Source organism: Megachile rotundata, chromosome 2 (genome assembly GCF_050947335.1).
Source record: "Megachile rotundata isolate GNS110a chromosome 2, iyMegRotu1, whole genome shotgun sequence".
Taxonomy (NCBI): domain Eukaryota; kingdom Metazoa; phylum Arthropoda; class Insecta; order Hymenoptera; family Megachilidae; genus Megachile; species Megachile rotundata.
The window spans coordinates 22431098-22458421 of NC_134984.1; the positions used below are offsets into that span (position 1 = coordinate 22431098).

Here is a 27324-nt window from a genome sequence, read left to right on the forward strand (position 1 = left end):
TTATACTTCAGATTTTACTTCCCCGGGGGAAAACCTGTGCCACTGTCTCAGATCGAAGCAACTATCTCCAAGATCACTGCTGCTTTTCAAGCTTTACCTGGTCATCGTGCCTCTCGTGGTCAATTTCATACCATCACCAAGGTAAAAGGATAACATGGAATATTAACTTAATTCGCTTACTATATGATAACTTAAAAAAGTTCAGTACCAATATGCCATTTATTTTTTATATATATGCATCGCATTCGCGAATGACCTACATTAAAAATTTCTCAATAATACAGAATTCCAACCTAACCGCAATAACGAGGCTCGTTAAAAGTTTCACGAACGATTGCTTTCTTTCTATTTATTTGTTCACGGTTGCGATGAAACTCGGAGCGAATTGATCGGCATTTTCCAAGCACTGTTTACGTGGGAAAGCAAAAGACTCGTTGTGCTCGAAAAGACGTGTACAAAGGATATGATTTGTCTTACAGGCATGCGACTTGCCGCTCTACTGGAAAGTGCCGCTTTTTCTCGCCGCTGGAGGAGATCAGACTGGATACGTCGAGATGAATGCGTTCCTTGATTTTTGGAAAGAGTAAGCGCCCAAATATTTCCATTGGTACCACTAGAAATTGTATTACCACACGTTCAATCGCCATGCATTGGACCAGAAAAATTTCCTTCAAGTTCACGAATACAATATAGTTCTCGATTGCAGATTGTCGAACACCCACCACGATGCGGCGAGTAAGTTTATCAGAATCACAACCCGAGGCCAAAGGAACAATATACTCCCAGAGGATTTAATCCCGTTGGTGCAAGACGTGGTCGAAACTCACCCTGGTTTAATTTTCCTGAAAGAGGCTACTGAGTTCCATTCACGCTACGTACACACGGTTCGTTATTCGCGCGATAAATATTTGCCGGGTATTTCTTTGGCTGAACAAGCAAGAAGCTACTAGAAGGACAGAGAAAGAGAGAAAGATTCCATCGATGATGAGCCGCGGTTTATGCAACGAGAATCCTCTTGAATTATTCAAGATAATCGTGTTCGCCTCGTGCAATTATCGTTTTAACAAGTGGACACAATACCACTTCATCTGAACTCCTCATCCGTGGAATTTATTCTCTCCTTTTTTCCATCAATTAGCTTCTGTAGTTGCACGGTCAGTTTGTCATGTCTCGACGTCGAATGTCTGCTTGAAAAGTTTATTTGCATTCAACGTTCTCGAAAGACGTTTGAGCTTTTATTTCATGGATTTGCATTGCAGGTGATTGCCAGGATATTTTATTGCGTAAACCGAAGCTGGAGCGGAAAAATCTCCGTGGCTGAACTGAGAAGAAGCAACCTACTATCGGTGATCGCGATTCTGGAACACGAGGAAGATATCAATCAAGTTACTGCATACTTCAGTTATGAACACTTCTACGTTATATATTGTAAATTCTGGGAATTGGATCGGGATCACGATCTGTTCATCGATAAAACGGACCTCACAAAACACAATGATCATGGTGAGACCGTATTTCCTTATTAAAAATCTTTCCTAGAATCTATGCTAAGTATCGAGAGTAACAATATACAATCGATTAAATTATATTTTAGCTCTGTCGAAACGTATGATTGCAAGAATATTCAGCGGCGCTGTGACAAGAGGTGGTATGAAAAGTGGGAACGCTGTCCAGCAACCACAAGACAAGATGAGCTATACAGAGTTTGTATGGTTCTTGCTAAGTGAAGAGGACAAAAACCATCCGACTGCGATCGAGTATTGGTTTAGGTACAATATACAGTATCTGGTATATACATTGTACAAATACGTATATAGCAGAGTTTATATTGACGGTGATCAACAGGTGCATGGATCTCGATGGAGACGGTTACTTATCGATGTATGAATTGGAATATTTTTATGAAGAACAGTTGCATCGTATGGAAGCAATTGGAATTGAAACGTTACCCTTTGAGGACTGTCTCTGTCAGGCAAGTCTTGTCTAATCGTTGTTAATGGTTAATAAATAAAGAGACACGTATTTTATTTGTGCATTAAAACCATCACTTTTGTGATTCACACAAATATTCAAAGTTTATTCTTTTGTGTACTAAATACAACATTTTAATAAGTTTTATTTGTTATCTAAGTAAAGTTTTTTATAAAATGTTGCAGATGCTGGACATGATCAAACCAGAAACGCCAGGAAAGATATCTCTGAGCGATTTGAAGAAATGCAAGATGACCTCAATCTTCTTCGATACGTTCTTCAACCTTGAAAAGTACCTGGATCATGAACAAAGAGATCCCTTCGCATCGGCTAGAGAACATGATCCTGATGGTCACGAGGTAAATCTTCGACAATCATTTAACGAAGCTTATATCTGTTTCCTAAAGAAGCCTACCGCAATTTTTATTACGTATACGTAGTGAGACATATTGAAATTCTAATTATTAAATCTTGTTTCTTTTGTAACAGCTGTCAGATTGGGATCGATTCGCAGCAGAGGAATACGAATTATTGGTTGCTGAAGAGAGCGGCAACGAACAGAACGAGCAAATGTAAGTATTGACGTTAAGTGACTCGTAAAGAACACACGGTTCATCTATATTACATAATCGCGTATCATCTTCATCTAATTACACCACCCTCATTATCGTTAACTAACGAACAATTATGTTATGAAATTAAAAATTATGGAACGAATAGTTGACCAATATACCAAGAGAAATTGAACGTTATTCCGCAATGTAATGGATGAACCGGACCGATGGTTTCTGTAGAAAGTCCTGGCTTACAATTTCAAGCTATGAAACGGAACTCATAGCTTTCGAATTGTGGCATGCTTTGTCGTTAGGTAGACAGTATGCTCCCCGTTACGGGACCTAACAGTTTCACCATGTATTTTTGACCGTAATGATAATGGTACGATATATGCGTTTGTTGCAGGCTGTGTGATGATGAAATGTAAACCATCATCAGCAGCTCAGTAAGTAAAGAAATATAAAAAGGGAAAGACAGAATTGCATGGTATGGCGATGCACGTGTATGCATAATATATTAATGGAGGGTTGGTTAACCGCTTATTTATTTATTTTTTCCGCCTTTATTACTCATGCTCTTGAATATTGTGTATCATTCGAATGTAATTCGTGTAGTGTTGTACACGATAAATTATTCATTTTGTTTCGCTTGAGGAAATTATGATATGCCAAGAATATATGAATCGTTAATTAATTGTTATCTATGCGTTTATCTCTTGATATATAGAATTTGGAATTTTTCATTTAGAATAATGAAATTTGAACATAAAATTTCAAATATATCTTTCGTAATCGTTTCGTACTTCATCTTTTCATTTTCATTCTTACGCTACATATAATCATTTGTTTATTGCTACAAATGTTTCAAATTTTGGTGAATAGTATTTTGAAGGTTTACAACTTCGTTTTGCATTCAAAAGCAAGAAACCATTTGTATAGACCATTAACAAGCACCTTATTTCTTTGCTTTTACTAAAGCGTGATCTTAAGTTGCATCGTTTTCAAGTGGCTAATCAAGGCTCGAAGTACAGGGTTTCTCAAATTTTTGTGGATCGAAAACCAGTTTCGATAAAAACAATTTTTCACGGGTCACTCGCTTGTAAATTTGAACCTACACTTTGGGAATCTCTGTTCTAAAACGTTTTGCATTGTAGAGTAGTTAATCCACTGATAGTCTCCTATTTTAGTTAACTCCCGAGTATTAACAACGTTATTCAAAAGATTTATTTAATTGAAGAAACTCGATCTTTCCTCAGGTCGTACGATTGTCTACCAGAGGATGTATTCTCTCGAAACTTGGACATTCTGGATGGCGAATCGGCGGATTTGCTTCAGCATCCAGACATTCAATTCTCGGGACATCCTGACAGTCTGTCGACGGTCAGTCAGTCGGATACATTTCGACATCAAGCCAGAAGTCAATATTATGATAGCGGTGACAGCGATGATTACGCCGAAAGCGACAACTAATCGTTTCCTCGTTTGCGAATGCAAGGATGTTTGGAAAAACTGAACACGTCGTTGCAAAGAAGAGAAATATTCTGTTTTCTCGAAGCAACAGTAGTTTAAACGTGTAGTTATCCTCTGTATAATTAAGAGAATCGTGTAATCTCATCATAAACTACCGTACTAACGATGGCAGAACGATTCTCAGTGGATTTCCGTATCATTTTTTATTGGGGGATCGTTAGATACGAATCTATTCGGTGACCAGATTCGAATCACCGCCCTGAAGTACAAAGATATCCGAGACTCGTTGATTTTACCGTTCCCTGTAGATGAAGAAACGTTCGAACAATTTTAGTAACGATTTCCACGTGACGAAAATGGAGATTGACTTGAAAGCTTGACGTTTTTAAAAGTAGAGGATACACTTTTCATCGAAGTATTTGGAGTAGAAACGTCGATAGCGTTTTCGTAATAGAAACATGTCAAAAATTGAGCAATCTATACACAGAAGTGACCTGTAATCCTGTTTGCAATCGGGAAAGGCTCAATATCACCGAATCGATCCGTACCTATGAATAGTCTGGGGATAGAAATCAGGCCACGATGTGATAAACGGGCCGCCATTGTTCAACTTATCATGATATACATATTGTGTACTTCACATTGTAAATAGACAGCAAATCATGGACCCTTATTTTTACTTAAACGTGTGAGAGTCATTTGAAATTGCGGCTCTTTCAATTGCTGCAGCCGTTCGTTAGCGTGTTGACTGTTATGGGAGTTTCCTGCGACCGGAACAACGGAAAAAAGGAAGAACATTTTGAATACTACAGAAATTATGCAAATTGCCAGTCAACGTGTTAAAGAACTCTGAATCTGTAGCTCTAGAAACATTTTCGTAAAGGATCGGATACCTGGTCTGTTCTTACAGTTTTATTCTCGTGAACTACCCTTTTTCTAGCCCAAAGAAGTCATATTTTTTAGACGAAACAAAAAGAGAGAAAGGAAATTCTGCGAGCATATACACCCTCTGCTTCTCTCGAGAAGAGAATTCACAGTTCGAGGCTGCAACAACTGGAAATTGCGCGTAAAAGGATACGCTGACACGAAAAAAGAAACGTTTTGTCCTTCTGTACTTGTCTTATACGTCATTAGTATTACGCTGTATGCGACATTAATTGCACGCACGATAATGTCGCTCGAGAGGTTCCAAAGCGAGAATCGTGGCAAAGTATTCGTCTAATTGCACGTAGAGTACTCGTAAATGAGTGTTCGTCTTCTTTTTGTCGATGGTCGCAGACTGCTTCGGGCATTGCCAGCCGTTTCGTTTACCATTTGGAAGTAGGTTTGTACCGAGACGATAGAGTAACAAACCAAAGACGCGAAGCTAGGAGAGGAAAATAAAAAAAGCAAAAAACAGAAAAATTCTGAACGGAAGTCGTGCTTAAACGATACATAACACATCGTCCTCTTCAACCATAAGCGACGTATGTTATTAAGATTTTGGGAAATTTCGATACCATTCGAGTTTCCCTCGTTTATTGGACATTTAGCGAAACGTAGCTTTTATAATCTAAGTTTAACGTTGCTTTATAGTGTTCTCCTCGAAACGATGCATTCTGAATATTCATTGTTTCTTCTCTATCTGTCTCTCTCTTTCTTTTTTTTAATTAGTTTAATAAGATAATAGAGATTTTATGTACAACAGCGTGCAACTTGGATATTTTTCAGTTAAAAGGAAGTATACAGGAAGGAATATTCCACCACTTGCAGGATTCATCTATGTCCTTCTTTGAATCCTTCTTTGGATCCTTCTTTGAATTTTCCCATTCAACGTTCCCTCCAGTTTCTATTTAGACTTTCTTTGGTTTCTCATAAAATTAAAGGCAATTGGTGGAAAGCTCTTATTCTTACGCTTCATCTTTAATCGGGAGAAATCTATATTGCAACCGAGTGTAATTTTTAATGCTATTAAGGAATTATATATCGTTTAAATCTTTAGAGTTTCGACTACAAATGTAGGAGATTCTCCGATTTTTAAACTTCTTCGGAAAAAACTGTCTTTCCGTTGTATACGATCATCCAAGAATGTATGGTAAAATTTTGTTGAGAAAAGAACACTTAAACGCGGTTCAACAACTTAATCAGTTTGCGAGTTTAGAGACCAATTTGTACCCTGTGTTATTTTTTACTATGTCTCTCTTTATTGTTACCATTCAGTTCTTAACACATTCGCTATCAGAGTAACGAGCATGTTAAAATCTTAAATTGTTATTTCAATATATATAAAAAATAAACAAGATCGTTTTGAACGATGTACGTGGCTCGAAATTATGTTATTTTATTCGATGTTTTGTAAAAACGAAAAAAGGAAAAGATCGAGCACTGATAGCGAACTTGTTAATTGATCGTGAGATCTTGTTTCAGCGTGAATTTTATTGCTTGTTGTTCTAATATTAAATGGACAATTATTGCAAACGATCGAATAATATATATATATATATATATATATATATATTATTGTTTCTTACTAGAACACCCTAATCAAGGGTACAATTGCATTATCGCAATTCGCTTGAACCGCTAAGACTGCTGGAATATTGTATATTACTTTTTCCGCAAATTTGATTTCAATCGCGTACATAGAATATATATTACTCTAGTCGAAATGTGTGCTATAATTCTCGTAACGAACACGGCGAAATCATTTCTTTCTTTTTATCTGTTCCATGTTGTTTGTTAATCAACGAAGGTGAGCTGCGAGTGATCTATTCATATACGCAGAACGTTCCTTATCGTAAAGGATATTTAATCCTGGAACAGAAAATTTCCATTTAAATTTGTTAATGTTAAGATAACGTAGAATTTGTTAATTTCAATAATTTAACAACAAATATTTATTCATTTTTGAATAAAATACGTTTTATTTGCTGACAAAGCGTTAAGCGGGAAATAAAAAAAAAAATGAAAAATAACGACGAACAAAAGAAATGAAAAAAATTAATTAAGTTTTAAAGAAAAAATATCCAGGAATTAAATATTTACATTCGCATGGTGCTCTAAATTGATACTTGGTAAACTACGTGACCATGTTGTTCTTGTTGCTGTTTGCGTACCTGTTCGGTTAATTGCACGTGGTTCTGTTTTACCAACTATTTTTAAATCGTGTTTACCAAGTATCGATATTAACGACAATACGCGCTTTCTTTTACGTCGACAAATTTTCGTATTGCTACGACGAGAAAGAATAAAAATTGTAAGATTTATTGTAAAAATCTTGCAGAATCGAATTAGTGAATTTCGCCGTAATATTTCTGAAAGAGGGGTAGTTGACCTTTTATTTGACGAGATAAAATTATTAAAGATGTGCAGAGTGCCTTGAATTTTGGGTCGGGTTGGAAAAAGATAATGAGATCACAGATGCAAATTAAATTTCGCCAAGTTGGATCGCGCGGAATTGAATTGTGTTAATTTGAATCATATCGATTTCCCGAGTTCGAGAATAAATTAGTAATAGAGAACCATTCTCACTCGGTATCCTCCGAAATTTCCAATCTCGTCTCAAAATTTTAAGATTCGCGCATCTCTAAAAATTACAAAACGAATAATTTCTTTTTTGTTGAAATAAAAATATTTTATGTGCAAACTTACGAGGAATCTTCAAATAAGAGGTTAACGTTTATCATGATGTTATTTAATTTCTCTGTTGCGTTCTTCGCGTCTGGAGAACCATTTTTTGCGAGTGATCGCTTTTGTTGACTATCCAAAGATGTAACTATTAACATTTACAGTTCTATCTTTTATATAGCTCGTTATGATTTTTTTACCATATATATGTATATATATGTGCATATCTCTTCATAGAATTTCATCGTGACAACGTAGTATGCATCGAGTTTCCATTGAATGAAAGTTGAAACGAGAAAAAAATGGATAAGAAAAGAATGTCTAGTTATTCGTCATTGCATTTGGCCATGTTTTTTGATTGTTATATTTATTCATTATTCTATGATAGGTTTATCACTGTTCTAGCGATCTGTTACACGACTTTTGAATCGAGCGATTTCGTGTCTGTTTCTATGGAAGAATGATTATTTTTCATGGGACAACTAGTACGGTTGAGATATTGAATTCGTGGTATATTTGCACACGCGTGCTTAGACAGTTTCGATAATAGACTCACGTTCACCATTTACCTACATTTTTATTTATATATTTTATCTGTGCATGAGTAGACGATTAAGGTAATTTTGCAAGTTAATAAAAATGAATGGTAAAAGAAGTATTACTTGGAAATTGTTTATCATTCTCCTCCTCTTTTCTTTTTGACAGATGTTTCTTTATGAAGTATCGGCAGTAGGTAATGCATGGATCTTCACACTAGTAAAATTATGTATACTTGACATAGCGAAAACAATGTATATGAGGTTAGGTATAAAGTGTAAACATACTAATAATTTAAATGAATATAATATTTATTATTGAATTTAAATCATCATTCTTTACTTTCTTGGAAATATACTTCAAAGAAAATGCTGTGTTGATATTATAGATTAAACGTATCAGCAAAAATATCAGTATTTAACAAGTTAAAGTCAATGAAAGAAAATATGTCATCAAAGTTGAATGCTGGATTACCAGGTGAATTAATATATTGATACAACAAACTTCATGAGAAGTATTATCGTTTTTAATAATCAATATTTTCAGATGTTCCCCTACCACTTGCTTTACTAATGATTATTTTACTATCAATGTGCTTTGCCAACAGTTACAATGGAGAATTTGTATTTGATGATTCTGAAGCTATCGTAAATAATGAAGATGTACAAAATACTCCTCTGTGGGACATATTCAAAAATGATTTTTGGGGAACTAAGTTGACCAATAAACAAAGTCATAAATCCTATCGACCACTTACAATACTGACCTTTCGGTAAAATGCATTATACAACAAAAACTAATATATTTGAATATTTATTATAAATAAATAATTTTTGTAGATTACACTTTTGGCTTCGCAAAGATCTGGTAGCTCAAGATTATCATATAATAAATATTATATTACACACATTTGTTTGTATATTGACATTGGCAGTATTTAACATACTTTTGGGTAGAAAACAAAACAATATTGCATTTTTTGCTACAGCATTGTTTGCAGTTCATCCAATACATACAGAAGCTGTAAATAGCAATCAATTTGTTTATATTTTATGTATAAAGTAGCATATTTTAATGATTTAATTAAATACATAGGTCTCTGGTATTGTGGGTAGAGCAGAATTATTGTGTGCATTATTTATGTGGATATCCATCCTATGTTACCATTATTCAATTTATGCAAAAAAGTTAATACATAGGTGGTTTAGTATGTGTGGCTGTATTACATTTATTGCGATTGCTATGCTGTGTAAAGAAACTGGAATTACTGTAATGGTAAGGAACAAAAATAACTTTCTACTTATTAATATTATTAATGATAACAATAATTTTTTAGGGCATTTGTTGCATATATGATCTTATAATTGTGAACAGAATACTTCCAAGCGATTTAGTTGTATTTAAGATGAAACAATCTTCTTATGAGGAAATAAAACATATAATTCAGAGGAAACAAAAATTGTTAATTAGACTATTTACATTGGTTGCATCTAGTTTAATACTTATTTTTTCAAGATTTTGTATTATGGGATTCAGAGCTCCTACTTTCCAGCCAGTAGATAATCCAGCATCATTCATGAATAATATATTTTTACGAATGTTAAATTATAGTTATATTTATTGTTTGAATGCGTGGTTATTAATTTGTCCACAATGGTTATGTTTTGACTGGTCAATGGGCTGTATACCTTTAATTACCATTTATGATAAAAGAATAATTTTTGTTCTTTTATTCTGGTTAATACTTGGAACAATGTTTATGTATACTTTCACTTCCTGTGAAAATGAATATCTAAGGTAATTAATCAATTCTTACATGAATGTATTCTATTTTAATAAGAAAAATTAATTTTTTACAGATATTCAATAATAGGACTGACAATGCTTATTATTCCATTTCTGCCAGCTAGTAACATCTTTTTTAATGTTGGTTTTGTTTTAGCAGAGAGAACATTATACATTCCCTCTGCTGGTTATTGTCTTTTAATTGTTATAGGATTACAAAAGCTTTGTAATCGAGTTCCTGTACAATGTTTATTGTTTTTATATACAATTTTAATGGTATTATTTTTTACAAAGTCATGGATAAGAAGTGAACAATGGAAGACTGAAACTACACTATTTAGATCAGCATTACATGTTTGTCCTTTAAATGCAAAAGTTCATTATAATATCGCAAAAAATGCAGCTGACATAGGAAATTCGACACTAGCCCAATATGAATATCGAGAAGCTTTAAGGTATAAAAACTTATAGCAGCTGCATTTAAAAGTAAAAAAACTAATTGCAGTATTTGTTAAGTAGATTAAATCCCACATATGCTCAAGCTATGAACAATCTTGGTAATTTACTTAAAGATCAAGGAAAATATGAAGAAGCAGAAATTTTGTTCAAACGCGCTATCGAGTTGCAGTAAGTTTGACTATTCTTGTTGTCTGAAAATTTTAAGTTGTATATGCAGCATATTGCTAAATAAATTTTATATTTTAGAGAGGATTTTGCTACAGCATGGATGAATTTAGGTATTGTCTTATCAGCGCTTAAAAAGTATAAGGAATCCGAAAACAGTTATCTAACTGCTCTTTCTCACAGAAGTAAATACCCTGATTGCTTCTACAATTTAGGCGTGTTGGTTAGTAACCTAAACGTTAATTAATAAAATATAAAAGTAGTAATTTTTAACAATGATGATTGCAGTATCTAGAACAAAAAAGTTATAACAAAGCATTGAAAGCTTGGGAATCTGCTACTAGACAAAGAAAAACACATAGGAGAGCATGGACAAATATGATACTACTTCTTGATGATTTAGGTAAGTATATGAAAAATATTACACATTAACAATTGATATTGGACGATAAATATATTGTATTAATTGTAGGAATGCGTGAGGAAGCACTAAAAGTAGCACATCAAGCTTTACGTTTTCTGCCAGATGATGCTTCGATTCATTTTAACATTGCAAACATATTGGGTAAAGCTGGAAATTTTGTAGAAGCAGAAGTGCATTTTAAAAATGCGATATCGAAAAATCCTACTGATGCTATGTTTTATACGAATTTAGGCGTATTATATCACAGATGGAACAGATTTCGTGAAGCAGAATACATGTACAAACAAGCATTAGAAATTAAACCGGAATTAAATAGTGCAAGGAATAATTTAAGAAAATTGTATTCTTTAAAAACAGCAATAAAATAATTTATTTTTGTACAAAAGATTGAATTCATAAAAAAAATCGGGCACGTTATTTATAATTTTACTTTTCCTTTCACAGCTTCGATATTACGTGGGTATGCATATGCTTCGAAATTTCCAATCTTTTTACCATCAATGTAATTATAAGATTTGAAACATGTATCACAGAAATAACAAGGATTATGTGGTATTCTCTCATGCTCCATTGTAATCCATTGTGCATTGTATATACCACATATCATACAAAACTTAGAAGACATAGGCCTTAGTCTGAGTACCTTGGGATATACAGACACAGCTAAATCATCATCAGAATTAATCAACCTAAAAATAATGATATTCTGAATTGAAAACAATTACAATACGAATTCAGTTTGTTCATTACTGTTTTACAATATATCTGAATTACCTAGCATCACTAAATACAATCAAATGTTCACAGCCACCTTGATGTTTATATACCCATGGATAACCAAATCTTAAACACAAGCGATCTATTCGACAATCTTCCATGATAGCAGTTTTAAAAGGACCTAAGTTTGATCGCCTCTGTGCCCAATCAATAATCACTTTACTATAATCAATGTTTGTTGGGCACCTTGTATCATTATAAAATGTGTCTTCAATAAAAAAGAATCCTGATTTATAAACATCCTAAAATATATTTAAATATATACTTTATGTAAGTAGCTAAAAGATCTATAATAATAAATTACCTTTGCCATAGGTCCTACTGCATTATTTAAATTTTCACTACATTCTCTGGAAATAGTATAATCAGATATGCATGATATTTTATCTCGCAAATCTGCAAGTGTCTGAGAACCCAATATACCCAGTATATTATTTAATCTAAGTTTTGAACCACATTCCAGTTTTGGTAAATTTTTTGTACGATGTATGAAAGGATGATAAACTCTGACAGAAATAAGAATATCTTTACCAGGTACAACACATGGCCCAATTATTTCTTTTGCTTTTTCAGTATTCTATCAACAGATATTACTAAATGTATATTGAAAGTATATATTTACAGTTATGTTTGAATTGAAAGAGATACTTACTATAAATAATTCACTTTGATATTTATAACAAATTTGTCTGTTATCTTGGTTAAATCTTTTTCTTAGATTTTGAATCGTTTTTAAATCTATATCTTCTGGTTCTTGAGGATCAAATGTTTCTTTTTTCCTCATTTTTCTGGTATTAAGTAGTTTTGATAATTCTCCATCTACCGTTAAATTGTCAGTGCTAAAAAAAGTATATGATTTATGTTACTAAGAACAACAATATTATAATTATTGCTTATATGTAATACCTGCAATAATTTATTAACATGGACATTTCATCTTCTTCAAGTTCTACTCCCATTAGTGCCATAATGTCAGTGGTTTCGCTTTTCATTGACATAAAACAGCTAGTATACATTATTATCTTACTGTATTCATCAAAATATTCTTTTATTTGAATCTTTGGTGACGCATTGTTATTGTAAAGTTTGTATACATCATCCATTGTACTTTTACTAAAATATTTCTAACCCAAATTACATACGTCTTGTATATTTTTTAAATTAAGGACAATCATGCACTTGACGTTTGCTTGACGTTCAGGGTCCTTTAAATCAGTTGGTGTTTTATCGACTAGGTTCTCTTAACGTATTAAGTATATATTAAATGAAATTTCAGTCAAATACTGAAATTAAAAATAATATTAATGTCATAATACTAGCATATATTATTGTTTTAACATTAATCATCACATTTGTATATCCATTTACTAAATCTAACGTCACTAAATATCTGTATATAAATATGTTTGTACATATAGAATTTCAGTTTTGCAATGCACCGATAGAATGCGCAAACAAACTTGTAATTTCAAGTGTTAACAACAGATGGTGCACAGTAGAATAAATAAGAATTGCGAAGATTGCGATTTATTGACATTACTCACCGGTATAAAACAGATTGCATTTTGTAACTGTAACATAAAACTTGAAATACTAAAAGTATATTGCGTTATCTCAATATTTTTTGTTCACTTTATTGAAACTTTGATAAATAGATATCATTGAAATATACAGTGATTTGAACTGTGTATAATTGTGTAAGTGACAATAATTGCGTGTGGAACAAATAAGTTACATAAAAGTAAATTACCTCCATCTCTACAGTTCTTACAGTATAGTCCTTACAGTAAGAATTGACGGAAGTACATACTGTCATATTCTCGTATTTTTTAGACACAACTTTCGCCAAAATTCAGTTCTTAAAAATGGTCAGTGGACGAGCTCTTCATTACGTATTTAAAGTACCGGATCGAAAATTAACAGCGAAGTTTTATCGTGAGATTCTTGGAATGAAGGTTGGTATTTTATTAATCTTAATTAGTAGGTATCTGATCGTACAGAATCTTTTGTTCTAGGTATTGCGACACGAGGAATTTGCTGACGGTTGCGAAGCCGCTTGTAATGGGTTTGTACTTATATTTAATTTCTCTCTTTTTTTATTTTATGTAATGTGTAATTATGTTCAAAGACACTTTTTCACTGTATCTTTTTCATGTTGTTTCACTTCTGTACATAGACCATATATATTTATTAATAACTGTCTTTCACATGACTTATACTTCATTGTATTATATACAGACCATATGCAAATCGATGGAGTAAAACAATGATAGGATATGGTCCAGAAGATACACATTTTGTAGTAGAATTAACTTATAATTATGGAATTAAAGAATATGAAATGGGGAATGATTTTCGTGGAATAACAATACGTTCTAAAGAGGTGCTTCAAAGAGCTCGTTCAAATGAGTGGCCTATAAAGGAAGAAAATGGAAAATTTATTCTGGAAGCACCTGGTGGTTACAAGTATTACATCATTGATGAACCACAACCTTTGAATAAAGGTATTACAGAAGAATTATTCTTATTACTATGTTGTCATTTGAAAATATTATTTATATTAATTCATGTCTTTTTGTCAGATCCTGTGGAGAAAGTAACTTTATCTAGTTCAAATCTTCAATCAACTATTGCTTATTGGAAAGATATATTACAATTAAAAATATTTAAGCAAACTGATAACAGTGTATTATTAGGATATAGTGAGGATCAAGCTAAGGTTGAGTTTGAAGACATTGGTATGCCACTGATATTGCAAGTTTATAATTAATATATTGATTTTGAGAGCTTCTGTGATCATAAAACTTCATAATTTATTTGACTAGGTACTGAAGTAAATCATGCAAAAGCTTATGGACGTATAGCATTTTCAGTTCCCTATAATGAACAGCCAGAAATTCAAAAAAGAATACAAGATAGTGGAAATAAAATACTAACAGACTTAATTACTTTAGATACTCCAGGAAAGGCTTCTGTAAGGGTCATTATTCTTGCTGACCCAGTAAGTAAATCTATAATATTTGAGTTATAAATTACATTTAATAAACAACATGAACAATCATAAATGATTATTTTAGGATGGTCATGAAATTTGTTTTGTGGATGATGAAGGATTCCGTCAGTTATCAGTACCAGATTATCCAAGTGAAAAAATTTTGGACATGTATATTGCTAAACAAGGCTAAATGATTGTTACACCATACAGTTGTTTTTTTTGAATGTGCAATAAGTATTGAAAAATTGAGTATTACCACAAATTTGGAAGGCTGTGTCAATAGAATTTTGTTGTTACAGAGGAATATATATGGTGGTGGTTTCTGTTATAAATTTTTATGAATAAACAATAACTTTTTATTATTATATTTTATAATAGTTTCTGAAATATTTGTTACATTTTTATAGGAAACATTTGCTAATAAATAATAATAATGACTAATAATAATAATAATAATAAGCAAATGAACCGTGTCCCGCCTAAACTAACGCGATGCAAGCGCTTGTATCAAAACGACCGCTCTGACGCATCACTGTTTTTACTTCGTCTCCCGCGTTGATATTTTGCTTTCTGGCGTCGTAAAAAAAACGGCGTTGCAACTTTCTTTGAATGCTTCCTAAACGTGAAAATCTACTCTACCGCGTGGTATAGTTCATTTTTCCACTACACTTTTTAATATAAATAGAAAAATATACGTAAAAATTGGTGCAAAATCTGTGTCTCTCCGCGTTCAGTGATTGTTTAAACATATTTAAATATTATGAATGCATAAAAAACGAATATCGTTGTATTCAGGAAAGTTTATATAATCTTTTGATATAAATAGAATCTTAGTATCTTTTATAGTTACCTAACAAAACTGGAATAAATTTGAAAAATGTGTTTTTTTTTAAGTCTCAAATTTTTCAAAAATTGTACGTGCTAGTGATAAACTGGTTGCAGATTCGTAATCAGCATAAGAAAAGCTATAAGAATCATTGAACGGAAATTGAAACGCCAATTGGTCGTTGAAAAGTGTAATTAATTAACAATTTACTATCTTTTAAAATATTAAAATTTTATATAACGTGTCATATTTTACAGTTTAATATTTTTAGAAAGTATGTAATTCTGAAAGAGGTTTTTATTAAAACAAAATATACGTTTCTCAGAAAGAAATGATCTTGTTATTACCAGACACTCTCATATCAATTTAGGGTCATTTACAATGACCCCTTACTATATATTCTGTCTATGAGAAAAATTGTGATAACACTGCATTTGCTGTGACAGAAGTTTTATAAATATAAGTGTGAAATATACGCATTATTCAGTTTTCTACAAACCACGTAATTACATGCAAGAGAAAACATGAAGTTTAAAATATTTTTGTTTTTATTCTTCTTTGCACTGTTTATAATTGGTAAGTATCTTTTTACTAATTTTATAATTTTGAGTAAGTGAACTACTATGTGTAAGTGTATATATTGTATAAAAGTGTTTTGTTTTAGATAATAGTAGTGCCAAATTCAGTTTTCCAAAGTTTGGAAAATTTGGTGGAAAAATTGGTGGAAGAGGACCAAGTTCAAGTAGGATATCTCATGCATCATCAGGTAGAGTGACATCACATGGAACATCATCTAGAGGGTCATCACATGGAACATCGCATGGAACATCACATGGAACATCACATATAACAAGAACTCCAGCAAAAAGTTCAGGAGATTTCTTGAAAGCTGAAGGTGGAGGAGCTACAAGACCAGGTATATATTAATTCATGTCATTTTAATAAATAATATATTACTGCAGTCTTATATAAATTAAACCATATGTTCAAGTGAAACTTTCTTCACCATTATATGGAAATTCATTTCTAGTTGCGCCTCCCTCAACAACTAATCAAGGTCGTTTACCAGGAGTTGTAACTGACAGTAGACAAACTTCACCTTACCAGCCATCTGCACCACAAGACCACATTATGAAATCATCTGTAACCTCACTGCAAAATCAAGGTATAGAATGATATTTAGTTTTTTTAATTGTATCATTTATTACAGTTATTGGTTATTTCAACATATATTTTTCATTGCAGACAATAAACCAGGTCACACAAATCCTTCTTGGGGCAATCCTTACTTAAATAACAATAAACCATCTATACCGGGTCAACCACACACTCCATTGAGTAATTCTTATCCAGATATCAACAAGCCACCTGCACCAGTTCCTCAAGCACCCCCAATTGGACTTAAAGATCATGTTTATCCACCACCTATTCAACCTGGGCATCCACCTTATCCTACTGGAAATTCTCCTTATCCAGGTGGATATTCCCCAAATCCTTCTTGGGGTAATCCTTACTTAAATAACAATAAACCATCTATACCAGGTCAACCACACACTCCGTCGAGTAATTCTTATCCAAATATCAACAAGCCACCTGCACCAGTTCCTCAACCACCTCCAATTGGATTTAAAGATCATGTTTATCCACCACCTATTCAATCCGGGCATACACCTTATCCTACTGGAAATTCTCCATATCCGGGTAGATATCCCTCATATCCTTCTGGAAACGCTCCTTACCCTAGTGGATCTTATCGACCTACTGGAGGATATCCCCATGCCCATATTCCTCATTCTCCGTGGGGTAATTCTTCGGGTACGTCTTTTAGCTCATTAGGAAATCCTTACTCGATGCATCCTCCTGGACAATCTTTCAATTCACCTGGACCATCTTATTATCCTCAACAAACCCATGTTTTTGCTCAACCAGCAGCACAGCCTTTTGTACCTGGTCAAACTGTTATAATGATGCCGGGGCAGCAAGATTCTGGTCGAGGTTTTGGTCAAATGGTTAAGGAAGCACTTGTGTTTTCAACTATCAATGCAGGAGTAAATAGATTGATAAATCCTCATACTCATTATATAGAAAGTAAACCAGCAGAAACTGCCCCGTCAACTACAACTCATATTACTTACAACAATCAATATTTTAATACTGAGCCTGGAACAATGAATTCCACAAATGTGCCATTAGCAAATGTTCCTAGAAGCAATCCGACTTTAAGCGGGACTTCTGCTCCAGCTGAAAGGCCTAACAGTGGCCCTGTATTAGGAACTGGGAATACGTATGTTCTAAATATTTCTGGTAGTACAAATCCTACTTCAGCTGGAGTACCCAATTCAGCTGGCACCAATACTGGAGTTATTAGGGCTACATCTGGTGTAAATGGAAATTTATCTACTGTAACAAGATCCAATACATCTAATGATCAAAACAGTTCATCTGGATATCCCAGTACTGTCGATAACACGGTTTTCAACAGAATTTCTGATAAAGAATTATTTCAAATAACGGAAGAACTTTTTGCCAAAAGTTCATTCAACGTATCTAAATACTTAAAACTAAATCTTCAGAAACGTGTTACATCCCCTAATGTAACGGATGAAGCTAAAGAACCGTATGTATTTGATTACACATTGATTGTTGTTAAAATAATAATTAAAAAAAGAATGTGTAAGTTAACAGATAAAATAGACCAATATTTTCTTTTCAGTTTATTCGACGTAGATTCACAGTTGTTCGACTATCCAACGATACACGTAACACGATCCTTATATGATAGTTACGAACATGATTTTCGTAAGAAAATAAATCGTACTGTTGAGTTACGAAAAATGGAGGACCTTTTGATCGACACTTTCCTCCATACAAATGTTATGTCAACGGCAATGAATTGGTTGGCTGATCGTGGCTTTATTGACCCCGACGATTTTGAAAGAAAAGATGTACTTCGTCGTATCTGGTTCACCATGTTCAGCGGAAGTACCTGCGGATTCGAACGGGTATTTGCGTCAGAAAATTATGAAACAGCCATCATCGGTGTGCAAGATTGGATTTATTTTGAGAATCAAGAATCTTTAAACCGCATAGATTACATGGGATACGTAGATAAATTGGATTTAGGAAATGTGAGTGATTCAGTACATACAAACTCGGTATCTTTTATAAAAGTATGCACGTTTATTATGTTTATCGTATTTATTTCTTTTAGAGCTCTTCTTCGTTGGTGAAATTAAACTTCCAAATGAATGGAATTATAAGGCCCAACGCAACGATATTTGTGGGCACTTTGCCCGAGTTAGAAATGGCTTTGTATACTATCTGCTTTTATGCCCGGTCAAATAGTCTTTGCCCGGTTATGTTGGGCAAAACTCAGTTCAATATTTACACACATTCGTTCATATATTTCGGAAACGAAGTGATAGACCTCGGTCTTCCAATGTTCTAATACACGAGATATGTAGCATAAACGTAGTATACAGTTATAGACTAGAATTTAGTATGTATTTTATATATTTTGTACGTGATAACTGTTGATGATAATAAACATCGTTAAACAATTATGTAATGCGATATTAATTTTTCGTAATTACGCATTGCGCATATTTATCTATACGTAGAAACATAATGATTTTTTTCCTGCTTTGAAATGATTCATGTATAAGTAAATCAGTGTGATCTTGAAATTAAAAGTGACTCAGAATTGTCCTTTTAAATCTTCTTGTTACGGTACGATCTCAAGGCATTGAAATTTAACTTCTCCTAAAACAGAAAGAACAGAATTGTTATATACCGTGAATGAGCACAAATAAATATACAATCGATGTTCGTCTAATGAACTAGTAAGACGAATATCGACGTTCGTTTACTTGCATTCGTTCGCGAATACTCATCCAGCCTGTAAGGGCCTTGAAAACTGCTAAAAATTAATGAACGTTCAGGTGCAATGTCCTTGCAGTCAGAAGTCACGGACGCGTTGTATTTTTTGTCAACAGATCCTTCTGCTAAATCCCTACCACCTGCTACACGTAAATGGATCAGAGATCGATTCGAGGAGAAAGCCTGTGACGTACAACTGGACGGCAGTTTGAGCTATATTATAAAGCTACTTGAAAATTAATTTTTTCCTTCATCAGGTTAATAGCTAAAGTTAATTAAAGGTATAAAGGATTAAGAGTCGATTTAGATGTTGCGTCTGCCCCTTTTCCTCTAAGCTACTCAATTCTTAACTGGTTTTAGAGTTGTTAGTGTGCGTCATTCTACGAGAAGTCTTTCAGTAACAGACTAGCCGTCGAACGGTGTGCATCAAACGCGACGGAGATTCTTAATCACACGAAGTTAAGTTGTATACAATAACCGAAGAAACATGAACATAAAGCTGCTCCTGATATGCACGATCTTTGTCTTGATCGTGTTTGGTGAGTAAATTCAATAATATAGCACGTTTCAAATTAAAGTTACAGCGAGATTGCAATTTATTGCAATAACATGATTTCATTCGTGTCATTTTCTTTCGTTTTTGCAATTCATTTGCTTGTGTAGAGAAACTTCCTTAGAAATGCAAGGTGTATCCAAGGTTATTAGTTTCTTGACTTATTAACCAATTGTTGCCATTGTTCTTGGTATAAAACAAGCGGTTTTCCTTGAGCGACTTCTTTCGGAATTTTCTCAAGAAAGACAACATAGTGTTTTCGAAAATAAACAAGTTTATCAGCTTGCAATTTTTTAGTAGTTAACTAAATTATAAGAACAAAACATGCGAGTACTTGATATTTCTTCTTAGAAGTAGTTTGTTTACTTCTCAGTAGTATATTCGAGAACAAAGTGTTCCACGAACGTTTTAATTGGTTCTAATGCAGAAATTGCATCATGAACCTGTAAGCAAACCAGTTGATAGTACCAACGCATGCTTGATACCACACTTATTCACTTTGTTCATCGTTTGATAGCATTAAGACGATGTCGCAGAAACGATGGTTCTTCTAGAAAGTCATGACCGTACGTGGCTACTTGACATTGACTCATCAGAGAATTTTAACCAGTTCTACGAAGAAACCTGGCGTTCGTTCCGCAAACGTGGCTACGATAATCTGGCTTAGTTTTGTGGGAATCGTTCCGATGATGTGTTTCCTCCTCCAACAATCTTACTATTCAATTTAAGCGAACAATGTCTGTCTGCGTATTCTTTTAAAGGGAGGGCTTATACGAGCATTTTATTATTACTAATTTGTTAATATGCTATTTTATAAGCCCTCAAGGTGAAATAAATCGAAACCGGTTCTTAAAACAAAAATATATATAAGGTCCAGAACACTTTATTAACAAATTTTGTGTTCTCAACATTGCCCCGAGTTCTTGCGGCTAAAATATTTAATTAACTTAGTGAAAGTTCTGTTTTTCATGGACTCTACTGCGAAAGGCATTTAGAAAATAATGTTTCATAAGTTCGTTTGTGAAGCATAAAAATCTGCCTGAGAGAATTGCCCTAATGTTCAAAATTGACTGAATGCATATAATCAGGTTGGCGTGGCAACGGTATATCATTATTTTATTCAGCGAATTACTAAATTGTCAGGGTTCGCAATGATCTATCGTAGAGCGATAGGCAGGCTGAATGGGTAGTGGGTAGAACTGTACGAGTCGCGTGACAAGCTTTGACACGTAGTAGCAATCATTTCCACCGATTATTAAGAAAATTGAAATATTATTCCTTTCATACGCTTTGATTTCATTTGATTCATTCCTAGCAGTATTTTATTGTGCACGATGCAACTGACATAACTACGTAGAGACTTAGATCTCTTCTTTTATATTCCTCCTTGGAATATAAAAATTAAATTCTATTTTGAACGGCTTCAAATCTTTATCCGTTTATCTCTTGTCTTTGCTTAGCGCAAACTACAATTGTAGTTACGTCAATGCACGATATTTTGAGTTCTGACGAGGCATTCTATGGTGTTGCATGATTCGACCACGTAATGATAGAGATGGTACACGGAGATTTCATTCGTTTCACGCTTCGTTTAATTCGGTAACCGGTGATTCGTTCACATTGTATACCTCTGTAATTTGTATAATATTTACCAAGAACCTGCCGAGATTAATAGATTTCTTTAAACAGTCGACATTGGAAATGGAAAATCGACTAGACGAAGAACCGGAAGCGGTGGATGGGGATTCGGATCGCGTTCGAGGACGACGCCTCGTCCTCGTACGTCCCAACAATCGCAGAATACGCATAATTCGTACCAGCCATCGAATCAAGGTAATTTTGTACGCAATAAACTTAGTGTAAAGAGTTGTTTTGATACTCCGTAGCATAATTTATCAGTTAACGAGTAACACCTACTCCATTATCGATTATCCGCCCAGGCATTGAATTTCTTTTGAACCGGTAAATATATCAGTAAACTGACCCTAAGTTTTTTTTATAGGAAGTTCGAATATAGGTTGGAATATACCGGATAAAAAGCCGACTGGAACTAACACTGCACCTAAGCCATCTGCTCCTGTGTCCGAGCATGCTGCTAAGACCAGTGCGACAAACGTGCAATCTGGATATTCACCATCAGGTATTTCTTGCTTTTTAGACCTTGTTAACATACAATTTATAAGGTATTTAATATTCCTTAAAAAATCATGACTTTCAGGTGGATACCCTCGTCAACCAGCTAGCAATCCTTATCAAACGAACGCCAATCCACACGCGGGTCAGCCATATAATCCTTCAGTTGGTCAAGGTTATAATCCTTCGGTTAGTCAAGGCTATCATCCCTCTATGGGACAGGGTTATAATCCTTCAGTTGGAGGACACGTGCCTTATGGAGCACCGCCACCCTACTCCAGTAATCCATCAATCGGTGGAGGATATAATCCTGGCTTTGGACATCCATCTTATGGACAATCTTTCAGTCCGTCGATGGGACAAGTACCTCAACAAACGATTCTTGTACAGTCAGCATCGAAACCCGGTATTGGTCAGCTGGCAAAAGAGGCATTTGTCTTTGCTGGTGTAAGTGCCGGTGTGAACGCAGCCGTAAACAGATTGATACCAGGAGGAATCTATGGAACCAGAGGCAGTAGTTCCGATGGTGGAAGTGCTGGTCCCCACACGCAGATCACTTATAATAATTATTATAACAATGGAACTGCACCAGCCCCAGCTCCAAGTTCTGAACAAGCTCCTGCGGCTCCTGCAGCAGCCGCACCCGCAGCAGCTGCACCTGCAGCATCTCCAGCAGCTCCTGCTGCAGCTCAACCGGCAGCTGAGGCACCACAATCTGCGCAGTCTAACGCGGGCGTCAATAATGCACCACCATCTCAAGATCAACAAAACAATCTTAACCCTCTAGGGTATGTCACCTCTGACAGTGATCTCAAGAAGTTCACAGAGAGCCTGTTCGAGAAGGACAAGAATAACGCTTTCCAGCACATTACGGTAAAATTGCAAGGACAGAAAAAAGATGATAGCACTGCTGATGATGCTTCTGAACCGTGAGTATATCTATTTTTAGTTTATGAAACTGGGATGAAATTATGACATTATTAAGTTCGTGAACTTCCAGATTGCTGACCGTGAAAGATGAAGCTTACGAGATACCGACAGTAAAGGCACTGTTGCCCTTGTTAGACAACTACGAACTGGATGTGAAAACCAAGGAAACCGTTACTGCTGAGGAACGGAAAGAAGAATCTGAGTTACTTGACAAGATTCTTGAGACTGATGTGATGAAAGCTACCATGAAATTCTTAGCTGAGAAAGGATATATTCCGGATGACGAGTACGAATTCAAAGACTCTTTGAAACGCATATGGTTCTCTCAATTTAAACGGATCGATGGCGATGCATCAAGCTCTGGTTTTGAAACTGTATTTTTGGCTGAAAAGTTTGATCCAGATATAATAGGCTTGCACGATTGGATTTACTATGCGAAGCAAGAAGCAGCTAACAAACTCAATTATCTTGGATATATTAAGGAAGTCAAACTTGGCGATGTGAGTAATAGTTCTGTGTCTAAAGATTAACAATAATTCAGAGATATGAAATTGTGTAAACGTTTTCCATGTTTTGATTTTACAGAAAGGAGCAGTCCTAAAAGTACGTTCATCGTTGGATGGAATAGTACAACCCATCACGACTATTTTCGTTGGTACATCGCCTGAGTTGGAATTCGCTTTATATACAATGTGTTTCTTTACTCGTCCCAACAATGTTTGTCCAATTTCGCTTGGAGGAGCAGAGTTTATGATTATTGTGAGCAGAGTCAACTACTTTGGAAAAGATATTTTGATTTCTGCGTACCCTGACATTTAACTTAATTGTAACATCGTAATACCTTTTCATTGAGTATACAAGTTTTGTATAATGTGCTTTTATAATGAAATATGACCTAGTTAATTTAACATTACTTGTTAGCGAAGGAAAATCAGGACTTCAATTTTTATTATACATCTAATTGTTGCAACATATTGCGTAGTTCTATTAATGAATATGATTTGCAACGTACCTCAGTGACCTTATGTCGTCTTTCTAATTCTGTCAGTTCTAATAATGGTATTATGGACGGTCGTCCATGAGCGCATCGAGTAGGGACTTTTGTTTTGTTTAGTAATTTCAAAAGCCACTTACATTCTTTTAATGTTAATGGATCTCCAAACTTTATGGCTCCTACAAAATACTCTTATATTACATATCAGCAAACGTATAAACAGATGAGATTATTATTCTATGAACGTCTATTGATGAAAAATACATATTCTACTTCTTTATATGTATTGTGTAATTTATTTACAATTAGTTATTTATTAATTTTTAAATATACAATGAAAAAAAGTACCATGACAAGCTTCCATTGCAATGGCATTATGAATAGTGGGTGGCAGATTATTTGTTCCGTAATACTTATAAGTAGTTAAACTTTGTAATATTTCATTTACAAGAGCCTCCACATGTAACTTTAGCTTGAACTCATAGTATTTGTTCCTTTGTAAACACTCTGGTATTGTATATACTATCATAGTGTTATCATTTATTATGTTAAAACGTATCCCAAATTTTGTTAAAGTAACTTTATTTAATATTAACATATTACATTTATCTGCGGATAGCTTTATTGCAATAGGATCTTTTAATTTTATGAACAGCAAGTAACTTGTTTGTGACTTATATTCTGAAAATAAGTTATGCAATAAACATCAATATTCTTTATTTGATCGGTTCTCGTATAAAGCCACAAAGTATATTTACTGTGAAGTAAGTTTTCGTATCTTATTCTTTCATGAACAGCATGTTGATCCATTAATAGTAAAATCTTTATATCATTCTGATTTATCAATCCTACTATCAACTCGTTATTTATTTGACCCAGTATCTGAAAATATGATCATCTTTACTACAATTGAATTTACTTACTATATTTATGAATTACATACTTTCAGAAACTGTAGAAATTCTTTCTTTAGTCTGAACTCACTAAAAGGTTGAGCAACTTTACATGGACGTATATCAAATTCTTGATGAATTAATGTATCTGGAATTAAATGTACAAAATGAAACAGTTTCAGCAAGTTGTTTTTTATGTATGAACTGAATATCTACTTTTCAAACCCGACTTCAATTTCATTGTAGAGTCATTTTCAAGCTCTTTCAAGATATCAATTTTTGTCAATTTGATATTGCCACGTAGCTGCTTATGGAGCTTTTCTGGTAAAAAATCAAAACGTTTATAAAACTCCATAAAGTTATTCCGAAAATGATTTATCCTAGATACTGTTTGTGTCTTTTTTATATTGCATGACTTTTTGCCAGAATAAGACCAATCTGACCATTCATATGGGCTCAACATTGTGAGCTCTTTATTAACATTGTCATCTTGTGAAATAGGCGTAATATCAATTATTTTATTTGTTGTTAATAATACTGTATTGCCGCTATCTTGACATAATTTTTCTTTGGTAATAAAATTGTCAATTCGTAATTGATTGATCGAAGTTACTTTAGATATACTTTCGTTATTTTTACGAGTCTGTGAAATTTTCAACTTTGTGACTTTTCTTTTAACATTATATATCGTGAGCCGTCTACGGCTCTTTTGCGATAAAGATAACTGAGGAATTGACACATTTTTCAACAACTCAGCAGTGTTCAACTTATTCGTGTAATTACATGGTAAATTCTTATGTTTTTTAACATATCCAGGAGTGTTATCAAAGAGAGGTGTAACATTCTTTGTAAAAATGTTCAATATTTCTTTTCTAATATTTTGTAATAATTCCTGAATGCTAGGTAAAATTAAAGTTTTCTTTCCATGTTCTATTGCAAAGATGTAATCAGTACATGTAACAAAAATTAAAACAAAGACTGTCTTTTTACTCAGTGCCTGTTTACAGTGTATTTTTGCAAAGCAGCTGAATGCATCAATAAAAGTTGCTGAAGTTACTTTCAAAATTAAAGGGCAATGAACTAGTTTGTTATTTAAAAAGACATGTTGGGTTGCATTTGTTTTAGTGTCAGACAACCCAACATATGCACAGAACTTAACATTCAATTCCTCCATATTCTGTATGTACCACGTATTGTGAAGTATTACTTCTTTTTTATATAATAATTTAAAAATATCTGTTGGATTATGTGGTTTAGTGATTATCAAAATAACTTTTTGTTCTTGATCATCCCTGATAGAGATGGAAACCTAGAAATAAAACATGTAATTTTAATTTTATGTCAAATAAAATTTAATAAATGTTATTTACCTGGGGATTAGCTATAGCAACATTTGCAATTAAATTACACATTAAAGGTAAGTTCCACTTGTTTAATGATAATTCATGGAATCCATGAATGCTTACTGTAGTACCATGTGAAGGTCTTCCTTGAGTTTTAACAATTTTTGGATTTTGATACACTTTAAAAATCTTTAAAGACAAACAACGATTAGTTTTAGTGTGAGAATATTTAAAACGGTTTTTGTTGCAATATTGTGTACCTTCATATATGTTTTGGACGAGTTACAGTGCCTAGAAATTATTAGAAGAGAGTCCGATAATTTACGAATATTTAAAATAGTCTGTTTTTTCAAATTACAAACATCTTGTACATTCCAATAGTTATACGGAATCTGATCATTGTATTCTGCAAGTATTTTCAATTTTTTTTTAGATATCCCTATGCCATTGTCAATTACTTGAATTTTACGATTTTCTGCGTGAATTCGAATGGCGATTGACGTAGCGTTTGCGTTTAAAGAATTCGACACCTGAAATAAAATATTTAGAAACTTATGTTTCGTTCAGAATTAAAATTAGAACATCTGTACTACCAATTCCAATATGCATTTTGCAATATTTGTCACATTTGATGTGCCAGCGGTCAGAGAATCCATTTTAAATATCTGGACAATAAATCCAATGACTTAAAATTTTAAAAACCGATTTTGAAATTACCAAAACCACGAATTTCTGAATATTCAAAGTTTCAAATTCGAAAATTTGTCACAATTTCTGCTGGAAATGCTGGATTTCAATCACGTACAGTAGATAATCGAAATGATCGATTTTTGAAAATCGAATCAGCGCCATATAACGGACTGCGTTCTTGGACTACTCCTATTATCAGGAGCGCAGAAAAGAAAAGGAGGTAGCCAACGAAAGAGGTATCCCATTAGAACTGCGCATGAGCAACAGGATTAGATACACGACTTTTTCAAAATGGCGCCGCATCGAATAAACAAATTTGGCACGGGCGTTTCACAAATTA

The 27324-nt window shown here is 33.7% G+C and overlaps 7 protein-coding genes and 1 long non-coding RNA gene across 12 annotated transcripts in view; 5 read left to right on the forward strand and 3 right to left on the reverse strand.

Annotated features, from left to right (window-relative positions):
• The window catches only part of LOC100876256 (uncharacterized), a 36508-nt gene extending 28252 nt beyond the window's left edge, over positions 1-8256 (forward strand). The window contains exons 4-13 of one of the 2 annotated variants that reach the window (XM_012293689.2): positions 12-141; positions 480-583; positions 707-884; positions 1260-1503; positions 1595-1769; positions 1846-1972; positions 2157-2330; positions 2461-2543; positions 2932-2971; positions 3782-3922. In XM_012293689.2, coding sequence (XP_012149079.2) covers positions 12-141; positions 480-583; positions 707-884; positions 1260-1503; positions 1595-1769; positions 1846-1972; positions 2157-2330; positions 2461-2543; positions 2932-2953 — 1237 coding nt within the window. In that variant the 3' untranslated portion in view covers positions 2954-2971; positions 3782-3922. Of the gene's footprint in view, positions 1-11; positions 142-479; positions 584-706; positions 885-1259; positions 1504-1594; positions 1770-1845; positions 1973-2156; positions 2331-2460; positions 2544-2931; positions 2972-3781 lie in introns of both variants that reach the window. The other variant, XM_003706951.3, reaches the window with a different exon arrangement.
• A 217-nt stretch (positions 8257-8473) lies between these two features.
• Positions 8474-11356, forward strand: LOC100876371 (protein O-mannosyl-transferase Tmtc4). 2 transcript variants are annotated; one of them, XM_012293685.2, is made up of 11 exons: positions 8474-8615; positions 8685-8910; positions 8978-9161; positions 9234-9413; positions 9475-9935; positions 9998-10378; positions 10443-10550; positions 10629-10770; positions 10836-10950; positions 11020-11112; positions 11203-11356. In XM_012293685.2, exons 1-11 carry the CDS (start codon positions 8573-8575, stop codon positions 11337-11339), a joined length of 2070 nt encoding a protein of 689 aa, XP_012149075.2. In that variant the 5' UTR covers positions 8474-8572; the 3' UTR covers positions 11340-11356. The 2 variants fall into 2 exon arrangements, with proteins under 2 accessions (XP_012149075.2, XP_003707000.3); XM_003706952.3 differs by having other exon boundaries at positions 11020-11356.
• Positions 11297-13630, reverse strand: Pbp49 (proximal sequence element A Pbp49). Its single transcript, XM_003706803.3, has 6 exons — positions 13499-13630; positions 12655-13031; positions 12401-12587; positions 12053-12325; positions 11746-11990; positions 11297-11660 (listed from the first exon to the last, which is right to left on the reverse strand). Exons 2-6 carry the CDS (start codon positions 12849-12851, stop codon positions 11390-11392), a joined length of 1173 nt encoding a protein of 390 aa, XP_003706851.1. The 5' UTR covers positions 12852-13031; positions 13499-13630; the 3' UTR covers positions 11297-11389.
• On the forward strand, positions 13219-15108 carry LOC100878716 (glyoxalase domain-containing protein 4). The gene is made up of 7 exons (XM_076542256.1): positions 13219-13294; positions 13582-13703; positions 13764-13813; positions 13987-14252; positions 14331-14486; positions 14574-14749; positions 14826-15108. The coding sequence occupies exons 1-7, from the start codon at positions 13234-13236 to the stop codon at positions 14931-14933; spliced, it is 939 nt and encodes a 312-aa protein (XP_076398371.1). The 5' UTR covers positions 13219-13233; the 3' UTR covers positions 14934-15108.
• A 148-nt stretch (positions 15109-15256) lies between these two features.
• Positions 15257-19132, forward strand: LOC100876483 (uncharacterized). 3 transcript variants are annotated; one of them, XM_012293692.2, is made up of 7 exons: positions 15257-15759; positions 15827-16145; positions 16234-16485; positions 16600-16734; positions 16815-18186; positions 18283-18697; positions 18781-19132. In XM_012293692.2, the coding sequence occupies exons 2-7, from the start codon at positions 16094-16096 to the stop codon at positions 19015-19017; spliced, it is 2463 nt and encodes an 820-aa protein (XP_012149082.2). In that variant the 5' UTR covers positions 15257-15759; positions 15827-16093; the 3' UTR covers positions 19018-19132. The 3 variants fall into 3 exon arrangements, with proteins under 3 accessions (XP_012149082.2, XP_012149083.2, XP_012149087.2); XM_012293693.2 differs by having other exon boundaries at positions 15841-16145; XM_012293697.2 differs by having other exon boundaries at positions 15257-15388.
• On the reverse strand, positions 18528-19545 carry LOC143266671 (uncharacterized). The gene is made up of 2 exons (XR_013041635.1): positions 19429-19545; positions 18528-19331 (listed from the first exon to the last, which is right to left on the reverse strand). It is a non-coding gene; the product is annotated as an uncharacterized LOC143266671 (long non-coding RNA).
• Positions 19546-19592: 47 nt separating this feature from the next.
• Positions 19593-24338, forward strand: LOC100876592 (uncharacterized). Its single transcript, XM_012293700.2, has 7 exons — positions 19593-19729; positions 19809-19987; positions 21691-21834; positions 22004-22141; positions 22220-23063; positions 23135-23564; positions 23650-24338. Exons 2-7 carry the CDS (start codon positions 19936-19938, stop codon positions 23881-23883), a joined length of 1842 nt encoding a protein of 613 aa, XP_012149090.2. The 5' UTR covers positions 19593-19729; positions 19809-19935; the 3' UTR covers positions 23884-24338.
• Positions 24200-27290, reverse strand: LOC105663617 (uncharacterized). The gene is made up of 4 exons (XM_012293701.2): positions 26888-27290; positions 26555-26824; positions 26322-26483; positions 24200-26260 (listed from the first exon to the last, which is right to left on the reverse strand). Exons 1-4 carry the CDS (start codon positions 26948-26950, stop codon positions 25145-25147), a joined length of 1611 nt encoding a protein of 536 aa, XP_012149091.2. The 5' UTR covers positions 26951-27290; the 3' UTR covers positions 24200-25144.
• Positions 27291-27324: the final 34 nt, after the last annotated feature.